Source organism: Podarcis bocagei (genome assembly GCF_964188305.1).
Source record: "Podarcis bocagei genome assembly, chromosome: 6".
Taxonomy (NCBI): Eukaryota; Metazoa; Chordata; class Lepidosauria; order Squamata; family Lacertidae; genus Podarcis; species Podarcis bocagei.
This window is the reverse complement of record NC_138130.1, coordinates 74639380-74662077: the sequence shown is the minus strand read 5'-3', so window position 1 is coordinate 74662077 and position 22698 is coordinate 74639380. Positions and strand designations below refer to the sequence as shown.

Below are 22698 nucleotides of genomic sequence, written 5' to 3'. Positions count from 1 at the left end.
TGTCCCATAATTAAGCCCATTTCATTCATAAAAACTGAATTGCTGTTTTTCTCCTGTGTTAGTGGAGCTAAAGCAGTAACACACCTATTGCAAAGTCCTCTTCAGCTTACTGAATAAAGGGCTATAATTATTATATATCAGAATATATTGGTGGCAGAAACATTTTTGAGCAACTTCCTTCTTTGATTTTTTTTAAGGCACATAACTGAACTTTGAATTCAGTGCAGTCACAATTAACCTTGAAAAGTTGTAATTGTGAAGTAGGTTCCAGATACAGTGTCAGCTAATCTTTTTTTTTTTTAAGTATGCAAAAGTACACCAATACTGAGGTGATGTATGCACACTTTTAAAGATTTTTCTACACATTATGGGGAGTACATATAGGCCAGATGTTGCTAGCCTACAGGTCCCATCATTTCTCACTGTTGACTATGCTGACTGGGGCTGATGGGAGTTGGAGTCTAGCAACGTCTGGAGAGTTATAGGTCAGCTACCCCGGGTAAAGTCACTCTTGAAGGAAACAAATACCATTATATCCATGTGTCTTTAATCAAAAATGTTTCTGTAGATCAGAGTTGGGGAACCTGAAGTCCTCCAGAAGTTGTTGCACTCCAACCCCCATCAGCCCCAGCCAGCATGGCAAATAATTGAGAATTGATGGGAGTTGGAGTCTTTACATTTGGAGGGCTGCAGGTTCAGTATTGCATTGCATTCAGAACCCTGAGGAAGGCTCAGTGGGGCAAAAGAGCACACCCCAAGCATCACTATCTGGAAATGACCATCCAAGTAGGACCAGAAGCACCACAAAGTGGTGACACCACCCCCCTAACTGGGACAGCTGTTCCAGAAGGATACCATGGTTGATGGTATCGAAAGCTGCTGAGAGGTTGAGGAGGATTAATAGGGACACATTTCCCTTGCCTCTCTCCCAACAGAGGTCATCATACGGGGCAACCAAAGCAATTTCTGTGCCAAAACCGGGCCTAAACCCTGGTTGAAATGGATTTAGAGAATCAGTGCCTGGATCTGGTCTGTGACCACTTGCTCAAAACCTTGTCCAAGAAAAAAAGATTGGCAACTGGCAGGTTATTACATAGATTTTCTGAATCCAGGGAGGGTTTCTTGAGAAGTGATTTTACCATTGCCTCCTTTAAGCAGGCAAAGACCACCCCCTCTCGCAAGGAGGCGTTCATCACCTCCCTGACCCAGCCAGCCATCCCCACTGCTAGTTTTTATCAGCCAAGAGAGACAAGGGTCCAGAGTGCAAGTGGTTGCCCTGAATGATCCAAGCACCTTGTCCACATTCTCGATCCTTAGTAATTGGAACTCATCCAACATAACAGGACTAGTCAGTGCTCTAAACACTTCTCAAGATTCATCTGCTGTAACAGTGGAGTCAAGGTCCTGGCAGATGCAAACAATTCTATCCTCAAAATGCTTTTCAAACTACCTGGAAAAGTTCTGCTGGATGACACAATGAGGATGCAATGGAGGCAGCAAAATAAGCCTTCTTTGCTGCCTTCACTGCAACTAAGGAGGCTCAATGATGAACCCTCGCCAATATTTGATTGCATTTCACTGGCTTTTTCTTCCACCCGCATTTGAGCCGCCTTCCCGCTTGTTTTCTCACTCTTAAGTGCTAGAGTATACTAGGGAGCCGAGCGAGCTTCACAGAGTGGGAGAGGGCACCCAGGAGTAATTGTGTCACCTCAGTAAATATGATAAATGGTACAGTAATAATAACAATAGTAATCCAAAGTCCCAGCGGTGCTCTTCATAGTTTCGTTTTCCAAACTCTCGGCAAACCCTATAATGCAAACTTTTCTTCCCAAAGAGGGAATGCTCTAATTGGATTGCAAATTTCTCATGTGCTATTGCAGAGTACCATAGAAAGTTACTGTAAACCAGTAGTCTGTGAGGCTAGATTTCAAGTTCTGTTAGCGGAAAATTAATTAAATGGAAAAGCACTTGGTGTGATTTTATATGAAATAAAACAACATATAGCAAGATTTCAGTAATCTGGCCCAGTTTCATATGCTGAACTATGCCAATTGGATTCCTATAGCAAGACAGTTCATATAGACACTCCCCACACACACCAAATTCCCCATCTGCTCCAAACAGCTGTTCCATGCAGCAGATTGGAACCATGAGAAGTTTTCTTTTCCTTTTTCAGGCATATTCCAACAACTGTCTTGAATATGTTGCACTCAGGATATGCCACAAGTATGCGTAAAATGAAGGGAGACGCTCCTTGCCATCCTTGAAATAAGCTAGCGCTTTAAAAACTGTTGCTATATCAGCACAGCTGTTGTGACACGGGGACAGATTGTGGTAGAGCTGTGTAGATCGATGCTTGAGATGGTGGTGGGAGGGAGAACAGTGTGTGCTCTTAAATGCATTCCAGGCCAGAAGCTCTGCAGTAGATTTCACTGAGCCACCTTTGAGATGAAGCAGGATTTGGATGAAGTTTGTAGTACGCAGAGACAGCTAGGTCTATTTAAGTGCCAACTTACCTCTGTGTCAGTGTAACTGCTTGGCAAACCAGTTTTTTTTTTTAAAAAAAATCCTGTCTAATGGAGAGGGGAAAATTGCCAAATATCCTTACTTTAATTAATAATCAATGGAAGTAAAATGGTGGTAATGTTCAGGTTACAGGTTCACAAAGTGCTTACATGCACTCCATGGTAAGTAGCCATTTGTTTAATGATTTATTGTATTTTACTCCAAAAGAATCATTGTAGAAGCTCAGACCCCCAGAGTGTGTCTGTGTCAGCTCATTTTCTTGTGATCAGTTTTTGTTTTTCAAAATAGCAGGCGGAACCAGTGCTTCCTGAATCATGGTCACCAAAAGGGCAATCATATTTGGGGAATGAAGGATGAGTAGGAAGAGAAATTGTGAAATGAATGTAAATGTGACAAGGAGTGCTGGTGCCACGATTCACTACCTCACTTTGTAGAAATGCAAAATGCTAGTTATTGGAATCTCCCAAAGCAGAGCAGTTTGGCCTCTGAGCTTTGTGTGTGCCAGCACTCCTTGTTCTGTACATTTAGCACACTGTAACAGTTTTCATCAGTGATGTTTGCCAGTGCCCAGGTCCTTTGGAGTCCTTTGCCTGAACCACTGCTCACACCTTTTCACAGCCTTATAATGTACTTACTTTAGCCAAGTTTGAAGCATGCTCAGTGATGAATGTTGACGTTAAAGGTTCTGAGTGCTGAATGTGACGTTTTTACAGCTCATCTCCTTTGCTTCCTCTGTAGAAACAACTTGTTCTTCTTTGGTACTTGCTTCTGATTTAAAATACGTAATTTGGAATGAAAGTGTGCTTGGTTGCATTCATCATATGAAACAGTGCCAAAGCTGGTTTGATATGCCCTGATAAATTTTGCAACGCGGAGTGGGTGTCCAATTCCAATTCCAACTCCAGCAATTATGTTTCATCTGCCCATATATGAGAGATGTAAAAGAATTTAACAGCAAGTAAGCCCTCTTCACATCACGCATTTTACCGAATCAACCTTTGGGCAGATATTTAAAGAAAAATAGTAAGCTTTTATCAGTTGAAGGCTGACATCCTATACCCATATACCTGGGAGCAGGGGCGGACCTTGGGAATATGGCATCCTGTGTGAGGCCAAAATTTGCTGTCTTCCTTGCCCCTCCCCTCGCACCATCTTCTCAAAGCTGGCTAGTCAAGGCCTTCGGCTTTGGGAAGGAAGTGTAAAGCTTTGGCAGGGTCCTGGAGCAATCCTGTCTCCTTCCCAAAGTTGGGAAAGCACTAACTAGGCTTTGGGAAGGAGGCAGGATGATGCCCTCTCTGTTTGGCACCCTATGGAGGGGAGCCAGTTGTGCAGTGCTAAATCGACCTCTGCTGGGAGTAAGAGACCCTGGACTCAATGGGATTTACTTTTGAATGGACCTGTGGTGGGGTGCAGGAGCAAAGGCTGGCTGGCTGACTGTTGTGACAGTGGCTGTTCTGCAGGATATTGAGTGATGCTGCGTGATAAAATGCCTTTGAAATGGAAAGAAGTTTCAGAAACAGATTTGTGATATGAAAAGGGGGAGCAGCTGTTCATTTGGACTCCCCCCACCCAAGTTAAACATTTTCCTGGCCTAGCACAAGCCCTAAGCAACATTTCTGAACCTGCCTCATTTAACTTTCATTGCCATACGGTGAGCTACACATAAATAAATGGAAATTCTGAATATATGTCTCTCCGTTAATGAGAGCTGGCAATTCCCCCCCCCCCAAATGAAAGCTGGGATATGATCTTGCTCATTCTATCACTGTTGCTGTACGTAATTTGTTTTCTCATTATAAAATCTGCAATAAAATGCAGAATCGCAAGAATTCAAATTTATCGAAAGATGCAAGTTTAAATTTTCACTGCACTGTGGTTTATTTGCAATAAAAAACTATAAAGTGTGAGAATGTTTAACTATACAATGTATAAAAATGGCTTCAAGCCTACATTTTCTTGACCTAGTATTCAGTTGCAGTGCAGTGCTGTAATTGTCTTCTCAGAAGTAAGTTCCATTGAGTTCAGTTGGGCTTCCTTTTAGGTAAGTAGGCATAGGATTACAGCCTAAGGGTTCTGTTACATATTAACTTCTGGGTGACTATCCAGCCAAGCTTTTAGCAGTTTGGAATTTAACTCACCTTTTCAGAGGGCCATTATATTTGTAAAACAGGAGAATCAATTATTTAAAGTAGCAGCGTCCTGTTTATCACAGGCTGGGCCTTCGTACCACATTTCCTCTCTTTAAATAATTAAGAACAAGGCCATTGTTTCTCCCTGTCATTTGGTGATGCTGCTGTTGCAATACAGCCATTTACTAGGGGCAAAATCCCGCACAAAATTCTTTTGCTGTTTAGTGAAGAGGGGCATTTTGAGTGCTGGTGAAGGCAGTAGACATGAAACTTTCCATCTCATTTCATGTTCAAACATACAGCTCGTATGATCTACAGTTTTCATCATACCATCTTTTTGGACCTCACCTTTAAATAATAAAAAGAAAATATCTAGGAAATAGCCTGCAGAAATGCTAAAAGATACACTTCTTACTGATTTCTTCTATTACTTTGGTTCACTGTTTGCTGGTTTATGTGTGCACTCGTTTTTGTTCCTTTGCTTTTTATAGCGTGTGGAGTAATTTTATTGCTTCATGTGGCTTTTTGTCATGTTTTCAATCTTGTTAACTACTTCACACTTTCAAGTAGAAAAAGGCATGTAATATTTAGAATAAATAAAATATGAGTGCAACTGTTCTAACAATGTATGTGCTCGTTAGACAATGTTAATTAATGCAGCAGTTTTGTTCCATAGTATTTCTTCAAGTTGAGTGTGTGGTTAAGGCATGAAAATCATCTTCTTCACAACTTGTCTGAGAGAGAATTGTGGTGGGGGTTTTTTCACATTCTAAATATCACAGTTTCTTTGTTTTACCCATGCTTTCTTGTATAAGCATTCTGAGGAAACTTTACAAACCAAGCTTGGGCAAAAATGATTATGCATGATCTGTTCTGGAATTATGCAGTCTCCAAAAACCTTTTGTACACTTTACAAATGCATATTAGAATCCTGAGAATCTCACGCCTTCCTTCCTTCCTTCCTTCCTTCCTTCCTTCCTTCCTTCCTTCCTTCCTTCCTTCCTGAAGTAATTTTCTACTTCATGTAGCTGTACAGGTTAAACTTTTACTTAGGATGGCAAATCCCCACTTGGCAATTAATCTCTCTGAGTGACCTTGGCCAGTCACTCTCTCTTAGCCTAACATACCTCACAATGTGGTTGCGAGCATAAAATAGAGGAAAGAGAAATTGTATATGGCGCCCTGAGTTCCTTGGAGGAAATGTGAGATATTAATGTTGAGGTAGCCCTCCAGTAGCTAAAGGGGGTTGGAGTGGCTCCGAACAGGTTCACACTTTTGTACAGAACAGGCATGGTAGACAAAAGGAGTATGTTGGGTCTCATTTATTTTTAAAGTGGACAGCCCCTTAGGAATTCTAAGACTCTGGAATTACAACTCAATAAAAGTTGGATATATTGTTCTGATTCAGTGCAATAAAAGTGCCAGAATGACCTGCCAGAAATAGCAATTGGTGAATTGCAGGCATATCTGCAGCTGCTACCTCAGAACAGGACTGGCTGGCTTTTTAATAGTGTATTCTGGAGGCTTTTATCTGATAATTTCCTTCCATTTTGGGTCACAGATGACTGGAAATGTACCGTGTCCAATAACTCTCACCTGAATCTTTTTGGAGGATAATGATTTAGTTGTGGAGTAGGAGTCAGACCATTGGCCATCAAGTTCTCTATTCCATAGTTGTATGTATATTTGTGATACCCTCGATAACATGTTTGAAATATCTTTTGATACTTTTAAAGGGTGCAAGCTTAAGAAATGACAAAATCCACCTGTTGTAGAATTGGGGCTTCTGAAATGAAGCATCCCTAGCGTGCCCTCTCCCACAAATCCCAAAAGCCTTAAAAATAAACTAACCCCAAACTTTTGTTGGATTTTTCTCTACATACAGGTTAGTTGAATACTTTACTCCTTCTATTTGTGTAGGAACTGTAATCTAGAGAAGGCATGTGGGACACATGCTCCCCCTTGCTGTAGACCCTGTTATCTCCAGGGTCTGCAGCTCAGGAAAGTGGGCCTCCACATCACCATGACCGCCATGGTTTTCCAGCTTTCAGGATATTCCCTCATTGCCCTTTACAACTCAGTGGATGGGGGAGACTGGTGCAAGTTTGAAGTACAGTCCCTAATAGAGCAATCCAGGATGTTTCATTCCTGCATGTATAGGAAGGAGCACCTAGCACTGAAGAAATTGACTAGGTGGTAGGAGCAGCAATGGCTAGGTAGATGGATGGTGCAGATTTGCCAGGGCTGAGAGTAGCTGCCATCAGTTGCTGGATTTGTGGGCAGGATGGACCTGTGGGAATTCATACAGTTTGAAGAAGTGTAATCATCCTTGGTGGAATAGTGCTGTAATCCTGCCTTAAATTCCTCTGAGGCAGGAGTAGGGAAAGATTTTTTTAGCCAGAGGGGTCACCTTCTCTTTTAGACACACTTCCAAGGTAAACATTTCAGAGGTGGGTGGGGCCACATGCAAAAGGGGGCGGAGCAATGGTTGTGGCTCTTACCTTTGTATATAGACTATGTTAAAAGTCAGGAGGTTCAACTCTCCATCCTTCATCCAGGCAAGCATTTGAGGAGAGTGCAGAACAGGAATGGTGAATGATGTGACCTGGAGAGAGATGTGGCTTGTGGCGATTCCTGAGGGCCAAAGAGAGATGGTCTCATTTGGCCCCTTGGTCTTGAAGTGCCTCATGCCTGTGCTGAGGCATGAAAGAGCATCACTTATCGAATATGCACCTGATAGCAGAATTCAGGTTGTGGCAAGGATTCCTGCTTTACTTTTCAAAGGTGTTGAAAGACACCTTTGTAGACACCTTTGCCATTGTAGACAGCGCCCAGCATCTGTCCTCCATTTCTGTTTTAACAGTTTTATTATTTGGGGGATTCAGCCCTGAAATTTTCCCAACTAGGTTTCAGTATTATTTCCTAGCAGTTACGGGATTAACCACAGCCTTTAGTGCAACACTGTTTCCACTTCTCTGAAGTGTTTGCTTTTCTTTGAGTCTTGCATCTGACCTCTCACTGCTTTTAGGGCACACACTGTTCAGGAGATAATTGTACGCACCAGTGGTACGGTTAGGACTTTTGTAACAGGTTTTATTATGGGTTGCACAACTATGTAAACTTCCCGGATGACTGGAGGGTAGCAAGTATGAAAATGACGCTCATTACTATGCTGCAGGGCAACTTTGTGTTCTCCAAGGTGAGATGATGAGCGATAAAAGCAAAGCCGTTAATTCTCTCTTAGATACGGGAACAGGAAAGAGTTAGTTTGCGTGGAAGGTTTGGAGGAAACAGGGTATAAATTTCTGTGCCAAGGGAGTTGTGTCATGTGGGATTCCCAGAGATCAGCTCCCTTGGTTACAATACTAGCTTCTGGTATCTAATCCTTTAAAATAATTGTCAGTCTAGGTCTTCCTTTTGCTTTTTACCTTAGTAGGAGCAGGAGCTCAGCACAAGAGCCAGCAGTTACGACTGGGAGACTGGTTTATCAGCTCACCACTTTCTAGTTCTTTGGAAATTACCTGTGAGAGTCCACACCTGAAAAGGATTGGTAAAACTGTATTAAGTAAATGGTACTTACTTCTTTCACTAAGAAAGAGACCATAAACCAACTGTTTCAAGAGTTGTATCCATGTGTCTTACTTCAGAGGACAGGCCTTTTAGTTGAAGGGCTTGCTGATGCAAGTCCATTTTAAAGATAAGGAATCATAAGAAGGGATTGCAGGGGCCTTGAATTGCCCATCAGTATTTAACCACCTGCAGAGAAAGCCCACAGGAATCCTGGTCAGTGTTCCCCGCTGTAGTGAGATGCATTGTGCTACTATTTAAATTAAGAGTAATTATGTCTAAATTTTCATCTGTACACACCTTATGCATTTTTTGCATAACCTTTATCCTCCCTTTTTGGTGAGGTGTAAATGGCCACCCTAGCTCACTTTGTTCCATTCTTTGTTTAAGCATGGACTTTAACAAAATTGATTGAATAACATCCATTAATGGCTGCTTACAATGAATGGCACATCTAGTGTTTCAAAACGGGGTGGGAACTGTTGTAATGTACGAAGAGACACTTGCAATGCTGAACTCAGAAGAATCCAGAGTTCCCCTGCTCCAGATCAAGCCCATTGCAAATCAGAAGCCCAGTATTGGTACAGTCTCTGCTTTAGAATGGGCTTCCTGCCAGCTCACTCTTCCTGGTGCCTCCCTTCCTTTTGCAAGCAATTTTATCATTGGAAAGGATTTGGGAGGGGGAAAGATGGCTAACAGTGGAGGGCATTGTAGGTCCCAACCTTCAGCATGCTTAGAAAGTCTTATCCCTCTTCATTCCTGAGCATGCCGAGGAACAGCTATGCTTTCAAGCGTTTTTCTAGTCCTTCACATTTGCCAGTCACTGGTGCCTTTCCCTGCCACACTCTGCAGAGGCAAATTTGGGAAGGGGAGGGAGCGGCAGGAGATGCTAGTAGGAAGCTCCCAAAGGTAAGCCCATTTTGTGGACTTAGAGAACAATCAGTTAGCATGTGCTAGTTTGGCTCCTTTGGGGACACCAATCTAATTTTGTGACACACGAGAAGGAGTTTGCTCATTTCCTGCTAACAAATGTCTTCCTACACTCTGCAATGGAGGCAAAGCACTAACCTCCTCCAACCAGAACATGTCGTTTATGGCCATAGGCCATATTTTAGCCGGTTTCGAAACAGTGTGCATGAAATGCAAAGGACGTTTTTAGCTGGTTATTCAGGTTACAGTTTCGACTACAGCTTTGTAAATAACTCATGGTCTGCAATAAGTTTGTTTCTCTTCATAGGTCCAGTATTTTTTCAACATCTTGGACAACTAACTAGAGACAGCAGAATTATGGGGCTTACAAAAAACAAGCCACAGGATGGAAGATGTGTGTTTATTCATTTATTGACCAATGTTTTAACCTGACTGAAATACAAGATCAACAAGAGCACTGTATTTTCCTGGCTATTACATATGTTAGAACATAGAGGTTTGCACTTTAGACAACATTTAACACCAGTTGATGGGGGTAACTGCATTGCTTTTCATAAAGTTCAAAATAAAGATTTATTTTCAAACATGTGGCTTTGGTTTATTTTTATACATTACACTTTTTTTCTTGCAGAAAAAAAATAAAATTGTACAACTGCATAAATATAAAATTCTTCCACCATGGAAATGGTTAAAACATTCAATAAAGACAGCACCACTGCATATGATGCCTCTAGCAGGAAAAGAAAATATACAAAGCAAAATAATTATTCCTGTCACTGATGAGAGTGATAGGCTGACTCAGATTTCTCACACAACTTCAGAACGGGTGCGGGGAGAGGGGGAGTAGAGAGAGAGAGAGATAGAAAGACAACATTCGCTATAAAGCACAATACATAATCACCTACGCTCCTTAGCGTTGCTTCAAAGTCAAGGTAATTTTCCCTGCCACCACACTAAATAAAGTCCTAAGGCTACAGGGAGGAAGGGGGGGAGGCTCTATGGAGTGCTGCTGAATAATCTCACAAGTGGGCCTTTACCATTTTAAAAATGAACAAAAATATAATAATTAAAAGTACCATGCCAGTTTTAGTCCCACTGAGTATTTACACCTTGGACAGCAAATATTTGCTCACAGAAAGTAGAAAACAGGTACAATAATACATGGCTTGAAAAATGATCGGAGTAATGCACCTATAGTACTGTACACTAAATAAAACTCACAAGGCAGCAATATTTAGGGGGCAGAAACACTGCTTACTACAAGTCAGTTATGGAATAATAATTTACAGTAGAAATGGGCATGTCCCAAGGCTCAATTCTGTGTTTGTTTTGTTTTTGTCATTTACAGTAGAATAAATATCTTTGTTGCTATTGCTACACTTTTAAGTTTACATTCTAACCTAGTTAAATGCAGAAAGCTAGTGTAAAGCATATAGATTACGTGTAGGTCCCATACGTATGACAGTTTTGTTCAAGACTAGTAGGTTTTTGTCTTTTTTATACTTTTTTAAATGGCTAAGAGGAGAGAGAAGAAAGAAACTGTGCTTGCGATCAGCTGCTTTTTATGTCAAATTTCAAATCAAAACGTCCCTGGAAACGATCCTTGTCACTGTAGTGGATGTTCTGACCATAGACCTTGCACTCGACACGGACTTCCATATCAGACGTCAGGTTGGTGAACTGCACGGCCACAAGGGGCTGCTGGTACTTGGGCTGGAGGAGCTTGCCGTAATACGGATAGTACTGAAGAGGAAAGCCGCCATAGCCACCCATGCCGTAATATTCCACGGTGCCAATTTTGTCAATGTCTTCCTCTTTCTGAAGGAACGAAAGGGAGAAGTCACTTGCAAATTCCGCATTCTGCATGCTCTGCGTACCATATTTTTATTGTTCACTATTTGGTCATGACTTAAAGCTCACATTGTGAAAAACAGACTGTCCCACTGAAAAGTCACTTGAGTTTTCTATGTACCTTTCCAACACATTCGAGTGATTACAACTGTGGAATGAGTGAAGGCTAATGTCTCCTTAGATGGATTGCCTTGGCCTCACTTCCAGCATGCCAGAAGATCCAGCGATGGCCACTTCCACAGTGTTGGAAGAACAGCTCCCCATGTCATGAGGAATGCATGAAGGAATGGACAAGTGGGGGTCACTGACACTGTTCTTAATCCAAACTTTCTTGCATTCAGATGAACATCTGGAAAGTCCACACACTGACAACTGTGCAACTGGGAATCCTGTCTTTCCAGGGTTTCCAGTTGTAGAAAAGCAAGCCTTCCTTGTGTACACAAACATTCAGCTGAACACACCAGAGAGGACCATGTTGCGTTTCTGCTCTCCTTAAGAGATTCTGAGAAACACCTGGTTGGCCACTGAAGGAAATAAAATAGCCTGGACTAGACTGTCCAATCCAACAGTGCTCTTCTGTGTTCAGCATTCCATCCCTTTCAAAATGTGCTAATAGCCCTATTCAGGAATTATGATGGTGTGTTAATTAACTACTTGAGGGGTGGGCTGCAGTGATGAGCGCACCAGCTCCACCCTCTCAGTTCTTTGTTCCACTGCACAAGTTGGAGGGCAATCTGAAGCAGGGAGCCTCTTGTTGCTGTGGAAGCCCCACACGTTTCAGAACACTGATTTCCCAGGGTTATAAAAAGCAGGTGGGGCCCCAACAAGTACTTGTTTGAGGCAGTAGCCCTCCCAACTCATGCAGAGTGACAAGAACAACAAAATAGAGCTAGCACACATGTTCCCACAGCCCCACTCCCCATTCTCAGTATTTACATAACATGCCATCTCAAGATCTCGCAGCTCGTACACAAGTGTGGCAACTGGAATCAAGTTGTGAGGTTTGTTGCTGCCTTTTACCCAGCACATGCTTTTTCTACACGGACCCATTCTGCATTTCTTTCTCTACCCCTCTCTTCTTTTCCACATGCTAGAGAGGGACAGTGTTTAGTGATCTCACTCCAACTCCTGTTGGGCAGGGAAGAGGAGGAGAGATTTTGACTTGGTTTGGCTTCAACTGAAGGACATTCTCTCATGACAGGAGCTGTCGACACTTCTGGTATCAGGTCTCGGCTCCTAACGGAAAAACAAAGGGCTGGGTTCTCTCCGTTGGGTGTTGTTTGAGTCTCTACTTTTAGAAAAAGCAACAGCTGTTTTATCTTGGTATAGAGTGATACTGCTTTGCTTGGGCAGACAGTGAACCACTAAAAGCAAGTAAGAGGAGAAATGGCAAGGGAGTCCATTTAAAAGCTAACATGCATGCCAACAACATATAGGAGAACAAACATGGGAAGGTGCCTTATACTAGGTCAAGTAATTGCTCAGCCTAGTTCAGTATTGCTGGCACTGATTGGCCCTGACTGTCCAGGATTTCAGGTCTGTTTAGGTTCCCAGCTTCACATGGAGATGTCACCTGGGACCTTTTGAATACAAAGCTCTAGCACTGAGCAAGCACCTTTCTCTATCAGCAAAGTACTCCTGCTCAGCAACCTGCATTCATTTCACTTGACCAGGGTTTCCTGCCATGATGAATGCTTGTTACATAAGTGCTAGGTATTCATAAATCCATCGATTTTCAGAGCTAGGGTGTCACTACAGAGAAGGGCCTCTAATTGCCACCTGCCTCACCTCTGATGGTGGCACTAGTCTCCAAGGGAGATCATAATGTATGGTTACATGGATATAGAGGCAGCAATCTTTCAGGTCTCTCAGGCCCAAGCCATATACGGGTTTCAAAAGCATCATTGTGAATGAGGTGCCCAGATGTAGGGCAGAAGCCAATGTAGTTGCTCAAGGACTGGTGAGATAGGATCCCAATTTAGAGGCAAGCAGTTGTATATTTGAACTAACGGCAGTCTCTGGACAGTCTTCAAGGGCAGCCCCATCTACAACAAATTATGGTAAGAACTTGAACTATTTTACCTTAGCAGCGCAGTGAACAGGAATGATATAAGGGTTGAATCTTGCCTTCACCTCAGGTGGGATGGAGTCATTGAGTGGAGGCTAAGAGGAAAACAAGCACATTACAAATGGTTTAGACCAACTTCAAAACCCTTGCTAAAAGACAAACTCCTTTCTCCAATAAGTGTATTTGCCAAATATACCCTCCAGAAGCCAATTAAGATGGTCAAGTGCCTATCAGTTTGGAAGTGAAATGGAGCAAACTAAAATTAAAATAGGAGCCCTACAGTTTGTAAATTAAAAGAAAATAAGTCTGCAGAACCTGCACAGACAGGAAAAAAATCAGAGAAACCCACCTCACAGGGTTGTTGTGAGCATAAAATGGGGCGGTGAGACTCATGCACACCACCTCAAAATCCTTAGAAGAAAAGGTGGTAACTAAAATAATTAAAGCATATTTCCCCCACTTGTGCTTTTCTAATCCGGAAACTACTTTAAAACTAACAAAGGCTTTTATTTATTCGAGCTCTTCTTTGCCATCTAGGGGAAGGCTAGTAGATTTGTGAGGAGGAGCTGGGTCCACAGTCTCAAATCAGCCAACGTAAGCATGGTTTCCCATCAGCGGACACATAAGCTCCAAATACTGCTCACAGACCCGGAGTGAAGCAAATGAAAAAATATCCAGAAAAAGTTTGAGAATCCTCTTAATTGCTACATGGCTGGTCTACTAAGCAGCCCTCCTCACCGCCACTTGCCAGTAGAAAGTAAGTTTGGTCTCCTGGCAAAAAAGCATATGATCAGTATTTTAAAAGCCAGCAGGGCCTCAAGTCTAGTGGTCACCCCATTGTGTGACGAGAAGACGAACAGTGTTTCCACTGGTAAGAAGAGTCCAAGCAGCCACCAGGTGTTTATTTGAGATCAGTGGCAGAGACGAGAAAATGGAAAGTAGCGTATTTTTCCGAGGTTTTTCGACTCAAAAATCGTGTCCAAAAACTGGGGTAGTCCAATACATGGAAAGTGGCATGGGGGTGAGAAGCGGGGCCCCGCCAGCCAGCCAGTTGGCAGGAGAGCAACTTCCCCCAATGCCGCAGCAAGCGAAAACAATCTAGGGAGTGTTTCCTGCCCGCAGCTGCGTGGGGGGAGAAGCTCAACAACTTTGGGCCATCTCCCCTCATTTTCTTAAAATGGAGTCCCCAAAAATAAGGAGGGGGGTTCCTTATACATGGGGGCATCTTATTGACAGAACAATACCGTAGATATAAGCAATCTTGTAGAAGATAAGACAATCAAAGACTCCCCCAGCACCCTCCCTTTTCCTATGTGGTTGTGTTACCAATTCCCACCTTTTTCCTCACCCCCTTCCTTTAAAAACAGGCCTAGCAGCACTTGCCTTTGGTATGAAGCCCATAATCCTGTTGAGTTTGATGAGGACACATGGTTTGCCGTCTTTGTAACCAAAGCTGGGGTCATTTATCCCAGAGCAGTTGTCCAGCCAGGAGCGAAGGAACCTGCAAGATGGCTTCTTGCCCAGGCTGGGGTCAATAGGAGCTTCGCCTTTGTGGGTGGAGGGTTCAGCTGGAGGTGGGGAGTGGGGGAGAAAAAGAAAAACCTTGCTTATATGCATTTTGGTCAGCTTGCCACAATCCTCAGTCATCTCAGGGATATTCAACCTTAAAGGCTCCAACTAAAAGTGTCTAATGGTGAATCCTACACCTGCTTCATATTATGAGGCAGTGTAATAATTTTGCATGGGAAGCATCCACCTAGCCTTAAGGAAAACTTCTGATATTTCCCAACGTGCACTTATTTTTCCTGCTTTAATCTAATTGCTTGCAGCTGCCGGGTACCAAAACACACAGCCTGCAGACATGTACATCAAGTTTCTCTGTGACATGTGCAGTATTGATCATGCCATTTTCCTAGATCATGGTGTGTTTAAAAAGGACTGCATGCATGAGCTAACTGCTTGGGGATCACAGGAGCTCTGTCTCATTTCAGAGAGGCCTGTCACATGTCTACCAGATCCTACAGAGAACAGGGCTCCTTTGCCCTTAATAGTTATTCTATGAAGGTCACAAGACATGCGGCTTCATCACCAACATGGGCTGTTGTGTTAATCCTACAGTGCCTTCCAGATGTTCACTGGAGACTTTGGCTCCATACACGATATACCTTGATATTAAAAACAAATAAGTTTCCCTTGCAGAATTCTAGGTGCTGTGGCTTACGCCTCACATAGAGTTACAATTCCCAGGAACCCTTAAGAAAGCACAGTGCCCAAAATCCCTTGGGGGGGGGGAATGTCCCTTACAGATATATTGTGTACACAGCCTAGGGGTTTACCAGCGCCATCAAACAAAATTACTGTCCCCAAACACTACCATGGAAGGACTTCTCTAGTTTTAAAACTGAAAGAGGTTTACTTTAGGTGCACAATTCTCAACTGATGGGGCTGGTTTGCCTGAGCAGGCACCAAGTGGACAAGGTAATAGCTCATCCCTAACCCCTCTCAGGCAAGCGTTATGCTAGCAAGCAGGCAGAGTGCTGACTCAGCCCTCTCAGATGAGCAAAGTGTGGACAGTTCTGTTGTACGCAGACCCACCATCTCTTATAAAATGGCCATGTTCTGGCAACCAGACAAGATCTGGGATCTGGGTTGCCACCAGAAAGGATGGAAAGCTCTGGGGTAAGCAATTCCCAGAAAAGGAGCAGTGGGCAAGAAGGGGAAGACCTATCTTTTCCCTTGTACCCACCAATTTTGCCCTGCAGTTGCCTCCCCTCAGTTGTTCCCCTCTGAACTGTGGCAAACATGCCTGGACCCCTGACTAGGGGTGGGGGTCCCCAAACCTACTAAGTATTTGGATCCCTCAATCCAAAACACAGTGAGCATTGCTAGCTAGGTGGTCTCCTTTGCTTCTTACAGCCTGGTCTTTTCAGTTGCTGTGTTGGCAAATATAGAATGAATCTATAGCAAAATTGCAGGGTTCTGGTGTCTCCATCCAACCCAAAACATTACAGATCAGTGCTATCATACCAACCACCACCAGGGGCTAAGGAAATCCAGGGTATTTGGTGAGGTTATTTCAAGCCATATTGTCTTCAGCGGAGCCAGGATTACTGAAGCATGAGGAGATAGTTACAGTTTGTTGCTGGGGTTGTAATAATAATAATTTTATTATTTATACCCCACCCACTTGGCTGGGTTTCCCCAGCCACTCTGGGCAGCTCACAGCACATATTCGCTTAAATAAAAGGGAGTTCCCTTTTTCGGAGTCTGACTGGAAAAGTTACTGGCAAGGGTTGCTAGGCACCAGCAGCACTTTAGATGGTCCAGACTAAAAGCAAATACATTAGAAACAAAAGTTATGTGCAAATAAAATCTACTCACTGGCACAAGACTCAAGCTCAAAATCTGCATCTTGCTCCTGATTAAACTCATAAGCCTTCAGAAATGTATCCATGGGCTTCGTGTACTTCTCATATGTGTTTTTATCACTGGGGTTGAAGGAAATCTCCATTTTAAATACCTGGGGAATAGCTGTCAGTCCTGGAAAGGGAAAAGAAGAAATCATGTAACACAGAGACACACAGACCAAAGACAACTGATCTGTATCGTATTGTGCTTGCCCCACCATGAAAAGGATCATATCCAGACTTTCCTTATGCAGAAACAAACCAGAATAATTTTGGAACATGTATAGGTGCAGAATATGAAATGCTGAAACTGTCACCTTCCTCACCCACCAAAACAAAGAGAGCAGACTTTGGCTTTTATTTTAGCTCCATTTGTTTGGAAGTAAAATACTTCATGAGCTTGAAAAATCTACAAGCTCTTTAAATTCAGAAATACCTTGTTCTGAAATTCTAAACTTAAGAACTACCTTTAAACAAATTTAAAAGTACTATTTTATTCTCTCCACGTCTCTGCAGAATTTAAAGGTTCATCAAATCGAGAGGCTCATCGAACTCCCTCCTCACGTGGCACTAGAGAGTTGCAGTATTTTCCTGGAGTGCACAGAGGACTGCGCATTGGCTATGTGTATAGTCCAAGTAACATAAAAAATCCCAGGGTGATTCTGACCAGGGGCTCACGTTCCTGAGTCAGATTGCACAATCCACAAAGCACATCAGGGACTCCCTAAGTTTCTGATTTCCTCTATGGCCTCAGCTGTCCCCAGAATTTCAATGCACAGCCTGAAATTTGGCAGGCTCCATCCACTCTTCATCCACTTAAGTGAAAAGAAAGAAAACAAACAAACCCTTATAAGCAGCTTTTTGATTCCCCATTACACTCACCAAGGGCAAAGCAGCTTCAGGTTTAACAGATCAGATTTGGACCCGAATAAGAAATTGAATCAAAATGACACAGAGTTGTCCTGAAACAGATGAAGCTGCTTACAGAAAGAATGCAATTCTTGTTGTCACTTCACATCCCTAACGCAAAGGGGCGCCTTTCTCAAAAGCCCAAATGTACAGTCCATATAAGAGCTTCAGATGTAGGATTTCACCTAGGGAGACCCTACCCACATTAGAGCTCTCCTTTATTGTAGATCATTCCAGAGATCCTACAGGTGTGACGATATGCCTGAGTTAGCATGAAGGGCATCAGATTTTCATAAGGACCCTTCACAAGCAGCTGGTTTTTCAAAAGACGGGGAAATGGAGACTCAGGCTGGATCTAGACACATCAGGAAGCGTTTCAGTTAAACGCACTGTAAACTTTGTATGAGAAATCAGGCTGGCAAAAACGGAACTCCACAGCGCCAGCTGGTGTCACAGTGTAAGAATGCATAAACAACACATATAAAGTGTTCTTTCTTTGCCAATGTAGCTAAGTCTCCAGTCTCTTTTCCATTTATTTCACTGAAGGGGTTTCTGGGAAGGGAAGCTGTCACTTGTTTTTGCGGCACCCACAAGTCACGTCAGCCACACATTTGCCATGGCCCAGACAAGTCAGTTTTGAGTAAAGCCTGACAGTCGATCCTTGTTATGTTGCACAGCTTACGAGCCGCAGAACAAAAGGTATATTTACAGGTCTGTGAAATCCTAGGAGGGAAAACTGCACCCGCACTGCTCCACCATGTCAAGTACCCAGATGGGAAGGGATTCAGGTGCACTGACTCCTTACTAGATCAAAGGCAGCAGCTCTGTCCAGGCATTCATTAACCATGGCAGATAATGAAAGTGCTGTGAAGGGAGGCAGGATACACTTCTGACTTACACAGATTTGAATGAACCCCCCTCTGGCCCCACACTAGAACATCCTTTATTAGCTAAGATCACTGAACACACAAGATGCAGTGATGGCCACTGACTTACATGACTTCAAAAGGAGATCACATTTATGCATGATAAAGCTATCAGTGGCTACTTGTCATCATAGCCATATTCTAGCTCCTGGTTGGCTACACATTACACCAGCCTTCCCCCACATGGTGCCTCCCAGATGTTTTGGACGCTGACTCCCACCATCCCTGATTTTTGACCATGCTGGCTGGGGTTGATTGATCCCTGTGCTCTTGCACTGACCATCACATCAGGAGGTCCATTCTGTATGATGTAAGAATTTGAACTTTGGTGTGGAGGCACCCATCTTTAGGAATTTTATCCCGACCCCCTGTGCATTACACATCAGACTAGTGTTGCCTCTATTGTCTTTTCAGCACCTGTCAAAAACCTTTCTCTTTCAGCATACTTTAGTGGAGGTTTTTATCTCAGTCTTGCTCTGCATTGGACTTGAAACTGTATTTATGTATGTTTTGTTGCTTATGTTGAATTGCTTCTGGATGCTTCATGGGAAGCGATTCATCAATGAGGAAATATTATTTTATTTCTCAACACATGAATTTAGGCATCTTAGGAACAGTTTGCATAAACTGCATTTAGCTTGCATGAAAATGCTCAATCCAGTTGGGGCCCTTGCCTGTGCCACTCAGCACAACAAAGGTGAGAAAGGGTCAAGGGAGAATTACAAAAAGTGACAGTAGTTGGAATGCAAAATATTCAGCTATCATGCCACTCCACACTCATTTCATTGAACTAACCCTGCATCTGCTTTGTGGGTCAGATTGGGGTGGGGTCAGATTAGGAGCAGCAAAAACTGAACACAATAAAAATATGTTCTTATTTTAGAATAAGTTCTGTTTCTTTTTTGGGGGGGGGTAGAGGCAAGAAGGGAGGGAATGGAAGATGATATTTGCAAGGGACAGATACATGTCACCATCCCATACAAATGAATGCATTCCACATGTTCGTTCTCCCATAAGGTTCAGGTGGAGTTTTAATTGAATTACCCAATGCTTGCTTGATATCGATGCTGAAAGTAATGGGAGATGAAGTTCATGCTGCTTCGCTGACGGCCACACGCTGAGTTTGCTATGGCACAAGCTCCATTTCCCTTTGGCACATCCAACTAAGAGCCGGCAGCCAAGACCTTTTCCAGACACTGCCATTATATAGTAGTTGTTTCTATAACCAAGCTGGGCTCTCGGTTCTCTTTCTGCTATGTCTCTTTCTCTCCAACCCCAGAATTCAGCAGGTTCAACAAAATAATTGGAGGGATTTAATGTAATAGGAGGGACGTGGGTGGCGCTGTGGGTTAAACCACAGAGCCTAGGACTTGCCAATCAGAAGGTCGGTGGTTCGAATCCCCGCAACGGGGTGCGCTCTCGTTGCTTGGTCCCTGCTCCTGCCCACCTAGCAGTTCAAAAGCATGTCAAAGTGCAAGTAGATAAATAGGTACCGTTCCGGCGGGAAGGTAAACGGCGTTTCTGTGCGCTGCTCTGGTTCACCAGAAGCGGCTTAGTCATGCTGGCCACATGACCCGGAAGCTATACGCCAGTTCCCTCGGCCAATAAAGCGAGATGAGTGCCGCAACCCCAGAGTCGGTCACGAATGGACCTAATGGTCAGGGGTCCCTTTACCTTTAATGTAATAGGGCCTGAAACACATAGAAAGTTTTATCCTTGTCCTCAGGTCCTGTTTGTGAGCTCCGCTTTACAGCATCTAGTTGTCTACTTAGGATGCTGTACTAGATGAGCTACTGGCCTGATCTAGCATGCTTTTCTTATGTTCTTATCCTGTGAAAGATTTCTAGGTAGGGGAATAAGTCATACAATCTGGGGTGACCCAAGAATGGTTTTGTGGACTGTTACGGGTACTGCTGTTTTACAACCAAGTTCTCTCTGCTCAGACAGACTGTTCTGCAGTGGCCCGGTTTGTGCAACATGGTAAACCATAGTTAAATACTTTGCCATAAAAGCAGATTTCACTCCTCATCTGAGATGGGCGAGAACAACGGGATAGTATTTCGTTCAAAGAAACCGCCACAACTGGTAAGCCAAAAAAGAAACCCTGACTTCATTTCGTGGCTTGTTGGGAGAGAAGCAACCCATGATCTCGATGCAATGCTAAATCAGGGGGTCATAGCTTGGGGAGTCAACTGTGCATTCATTTTTGTTTAAAAAAACACACACATTAAAAATCAATATGGAAGAATAACTGAGTCATGAAACAACAGTCAAGTTAAACAATATGCAGGTAGCAAATGGTAGTTTAAAGTTGTAGTTCTAGAAAAGAAAGGTATAATTTGCTTTGCAGGGCTCTTTTATTTGACAGCATTGGGATTTCTTAGTTAGAATCATACAGCTTTGACACAAACCCAGCACACATTTTCCTCTCAGTTAGCATTTTAGATCCCCAAACTGCCCCCCCCAACCATAGACCACTTGAAAATGGCTCATTTTTCTGTTGTAGAAATTTTAGTGCACTACGCTAGTTGCTATATGATTTCTAGTTGCATTATGGTTTCACTGTAGTTTATTGCATTACAATCTGAATTTCACAGAATTAAAAATACAACAAAATATAATATAAGTAGTAAAAAAAAAATCAATATTATTATTAAGAATGTTTAAAATGGACATGCTGAAGAACAACTGGATGAAGCTCATGAGTTTGGGAACCCCTGCCCTAGGCCTTATACATGTGTAGATCTGTATTCACTTTGGGATATTGTGGGTGACAAATCAAAAGTTTAAAATCCTATGCACATTTGCGGTGAAATCCTATGCACATTTGCCTAGAAGTTTGTCCCACAGCATTCCATGGGGCTTACTTCCTTGTCAGTGTGAGCACTGCTGCCTAAATTGTTTATCGCAGCCATCCACCACCCCAATATACATTCTGTTTTCTGACTACCTTAAATGGGGTCTACATAATAAAATCAGTTCTCATGCCAGAGTTCATCCTCATAAGTATAGGTAAAGGGACCCCTGACCATTAGGTCCAGTCAGGACCGACTCTAGGGATGCAGTGCTCATCTCGCTTTATTGGCCAAGGGAGCCAGCGTTTGTCCGCAGACAGCTTCCGTGTCATGTGGCCAGCATGACTAAGCCACTTCTGGCGAACCAGAGCAGCACATGGAAACGGCGTTTACCTTCCCGCCAGAGCGGTACCTGTTTATCTACTTGCACTTTGACATGCTTTGTCACTTTGACAGGAGCAGGGACCGAACAATGGGAGCTCACCCCGTCGTGGGGATTCGAACAGCCGACCTTCTGATCGGCAAGTTCTAGGCTCTGTTGTTCCTCATACCTGGAAGATTAATAATGGTAGTCAAGGGCTACAACAATTTGTTGATCAACTATTCCCAGCTCTGCCTCAGATTCACTACATTTGCCCCTGTAGTTGAAATTCTTGCACGTGCAAGATTATTTCTGTTGAGTGGGGTGGCTGCCTATTCCATGTACATGTCACAGGAAAAACACTCATGCCACAGTTCAGACATTATAGCAGCACACGTGTTTTTCCTAGTAAACATGGATTAGCACTGGAAAGCTCAGTCCATGAAAAGGCTCGCACATTACAAAGAAATTGTTTGCACCTTACTATTCTAAAAACAGAAATGCCATTTGTCTCTACAGGCTATCTGAGAACTAAACAGAAATCTTTCATTAATTCTTAAGATACAAATCCAACACACACACACACGGCTTAATTTATTTCCACCTATACTTTCCACAGCTTTGCACTGCATGCCTACCTCTCCAAAGTAAATAAATGTGTCCTGGCTCTTGCTAAAGGGCAAACAAGAATAACTCCTTCCAACAGCCCTGCCCTTCTCAGTAACCTTAGACCAACAATGCAGTGTGGGCATGTACGACAGGAAGCAGGAGGAGAAAGGCACCCAAATGCTACTAAAGAATTCAGGAAATAAACATTGTGCCAGTAGCTCACACTTACCAAAGGCAAGTCCAGCTGGCAGCCACTTAAGGCACCCACTGGGACCCTGCAGACCCCGGGGATGAAAGCAGATTTCTTTGTCTTGCTGCTATTCTGAGGGCTGATTCATGAAGAAAAGGCATGTGCTACAGTCCTAACTAGAGTGAATCACTTTAAACTACTGGATCATAGAGAACTGTGTTAAAAGCTTCCCGCATGTGGAAAAGCTACCACATTAGGGATGAGAGCTGTTAGTCAAGCTTCGTCCGAGTGCGTTTGAATGAGGATCCTGCAGTAGAGACCATTCACTAGGTTTCCCCTTTGAAACAAGAGCATTTCCTTTCTCCCCGGTGTAGCATTTGTTCCCAGAGCCATCTGAGTCATAAATCAAATGAAGTGGAAAGTTTCCAGT

The 22698-nt window shown here is 43.1% G+C and overlaps 2 protein-coding genes across 4 annotated transcripts in view; one reads left to right on the top strand and one right to left on the bottom strand.

The window, feature by feature from the left end:
* NME7 (NME/NM23 family member 7) overlaps positions 1–9736 on the top strand; it is a 77773-nt gene extending 68037 nt beyond the window's left edge. For all 3 annotated transcript variants that reach the window (XM_081199035.1, XM_081199034.1, XM_081199036.1), the window contains one exon: positions 9460–9736. In XM_081199035.1, the coding sequence (XP_081055161.1) occupies positions 9460–9492 (33 nt within the window). In that variant the 3' untranslated portion in view covers positions 9493–9736. The remainder of the gene's footprint in view (positions 1–9459) is intronic.
* ATP1B1 (ATPase Na+/K+ transporting subunit beta 1) overlaps positions 9546–22698 on the bottom strand; it is a 33328-nt gene continuing 20175 nt past the window's right edge. Inside the window, exons 3-6 of the mRNA XM_081199069.1 lie at positions 16453–16611; positions 14455–14639; positions 13086–13166; positions 9546–10970 (exon numbers count right to left, since the gene is read on the bottom strand). Of these exons, the coding sequence (XP_081055195.1) occupies positions 10704–10970; positions 13086–13166; positions 14455–14639; positions 16453–16611 (692 nt within the window). The 3' untranslated portion in view covers positions 9546–10703. The remainder of the gene's footprint in view (positions 10971–13085; positions 13167–14454; positions 14640–16452; positions 16612–22698) is intronic.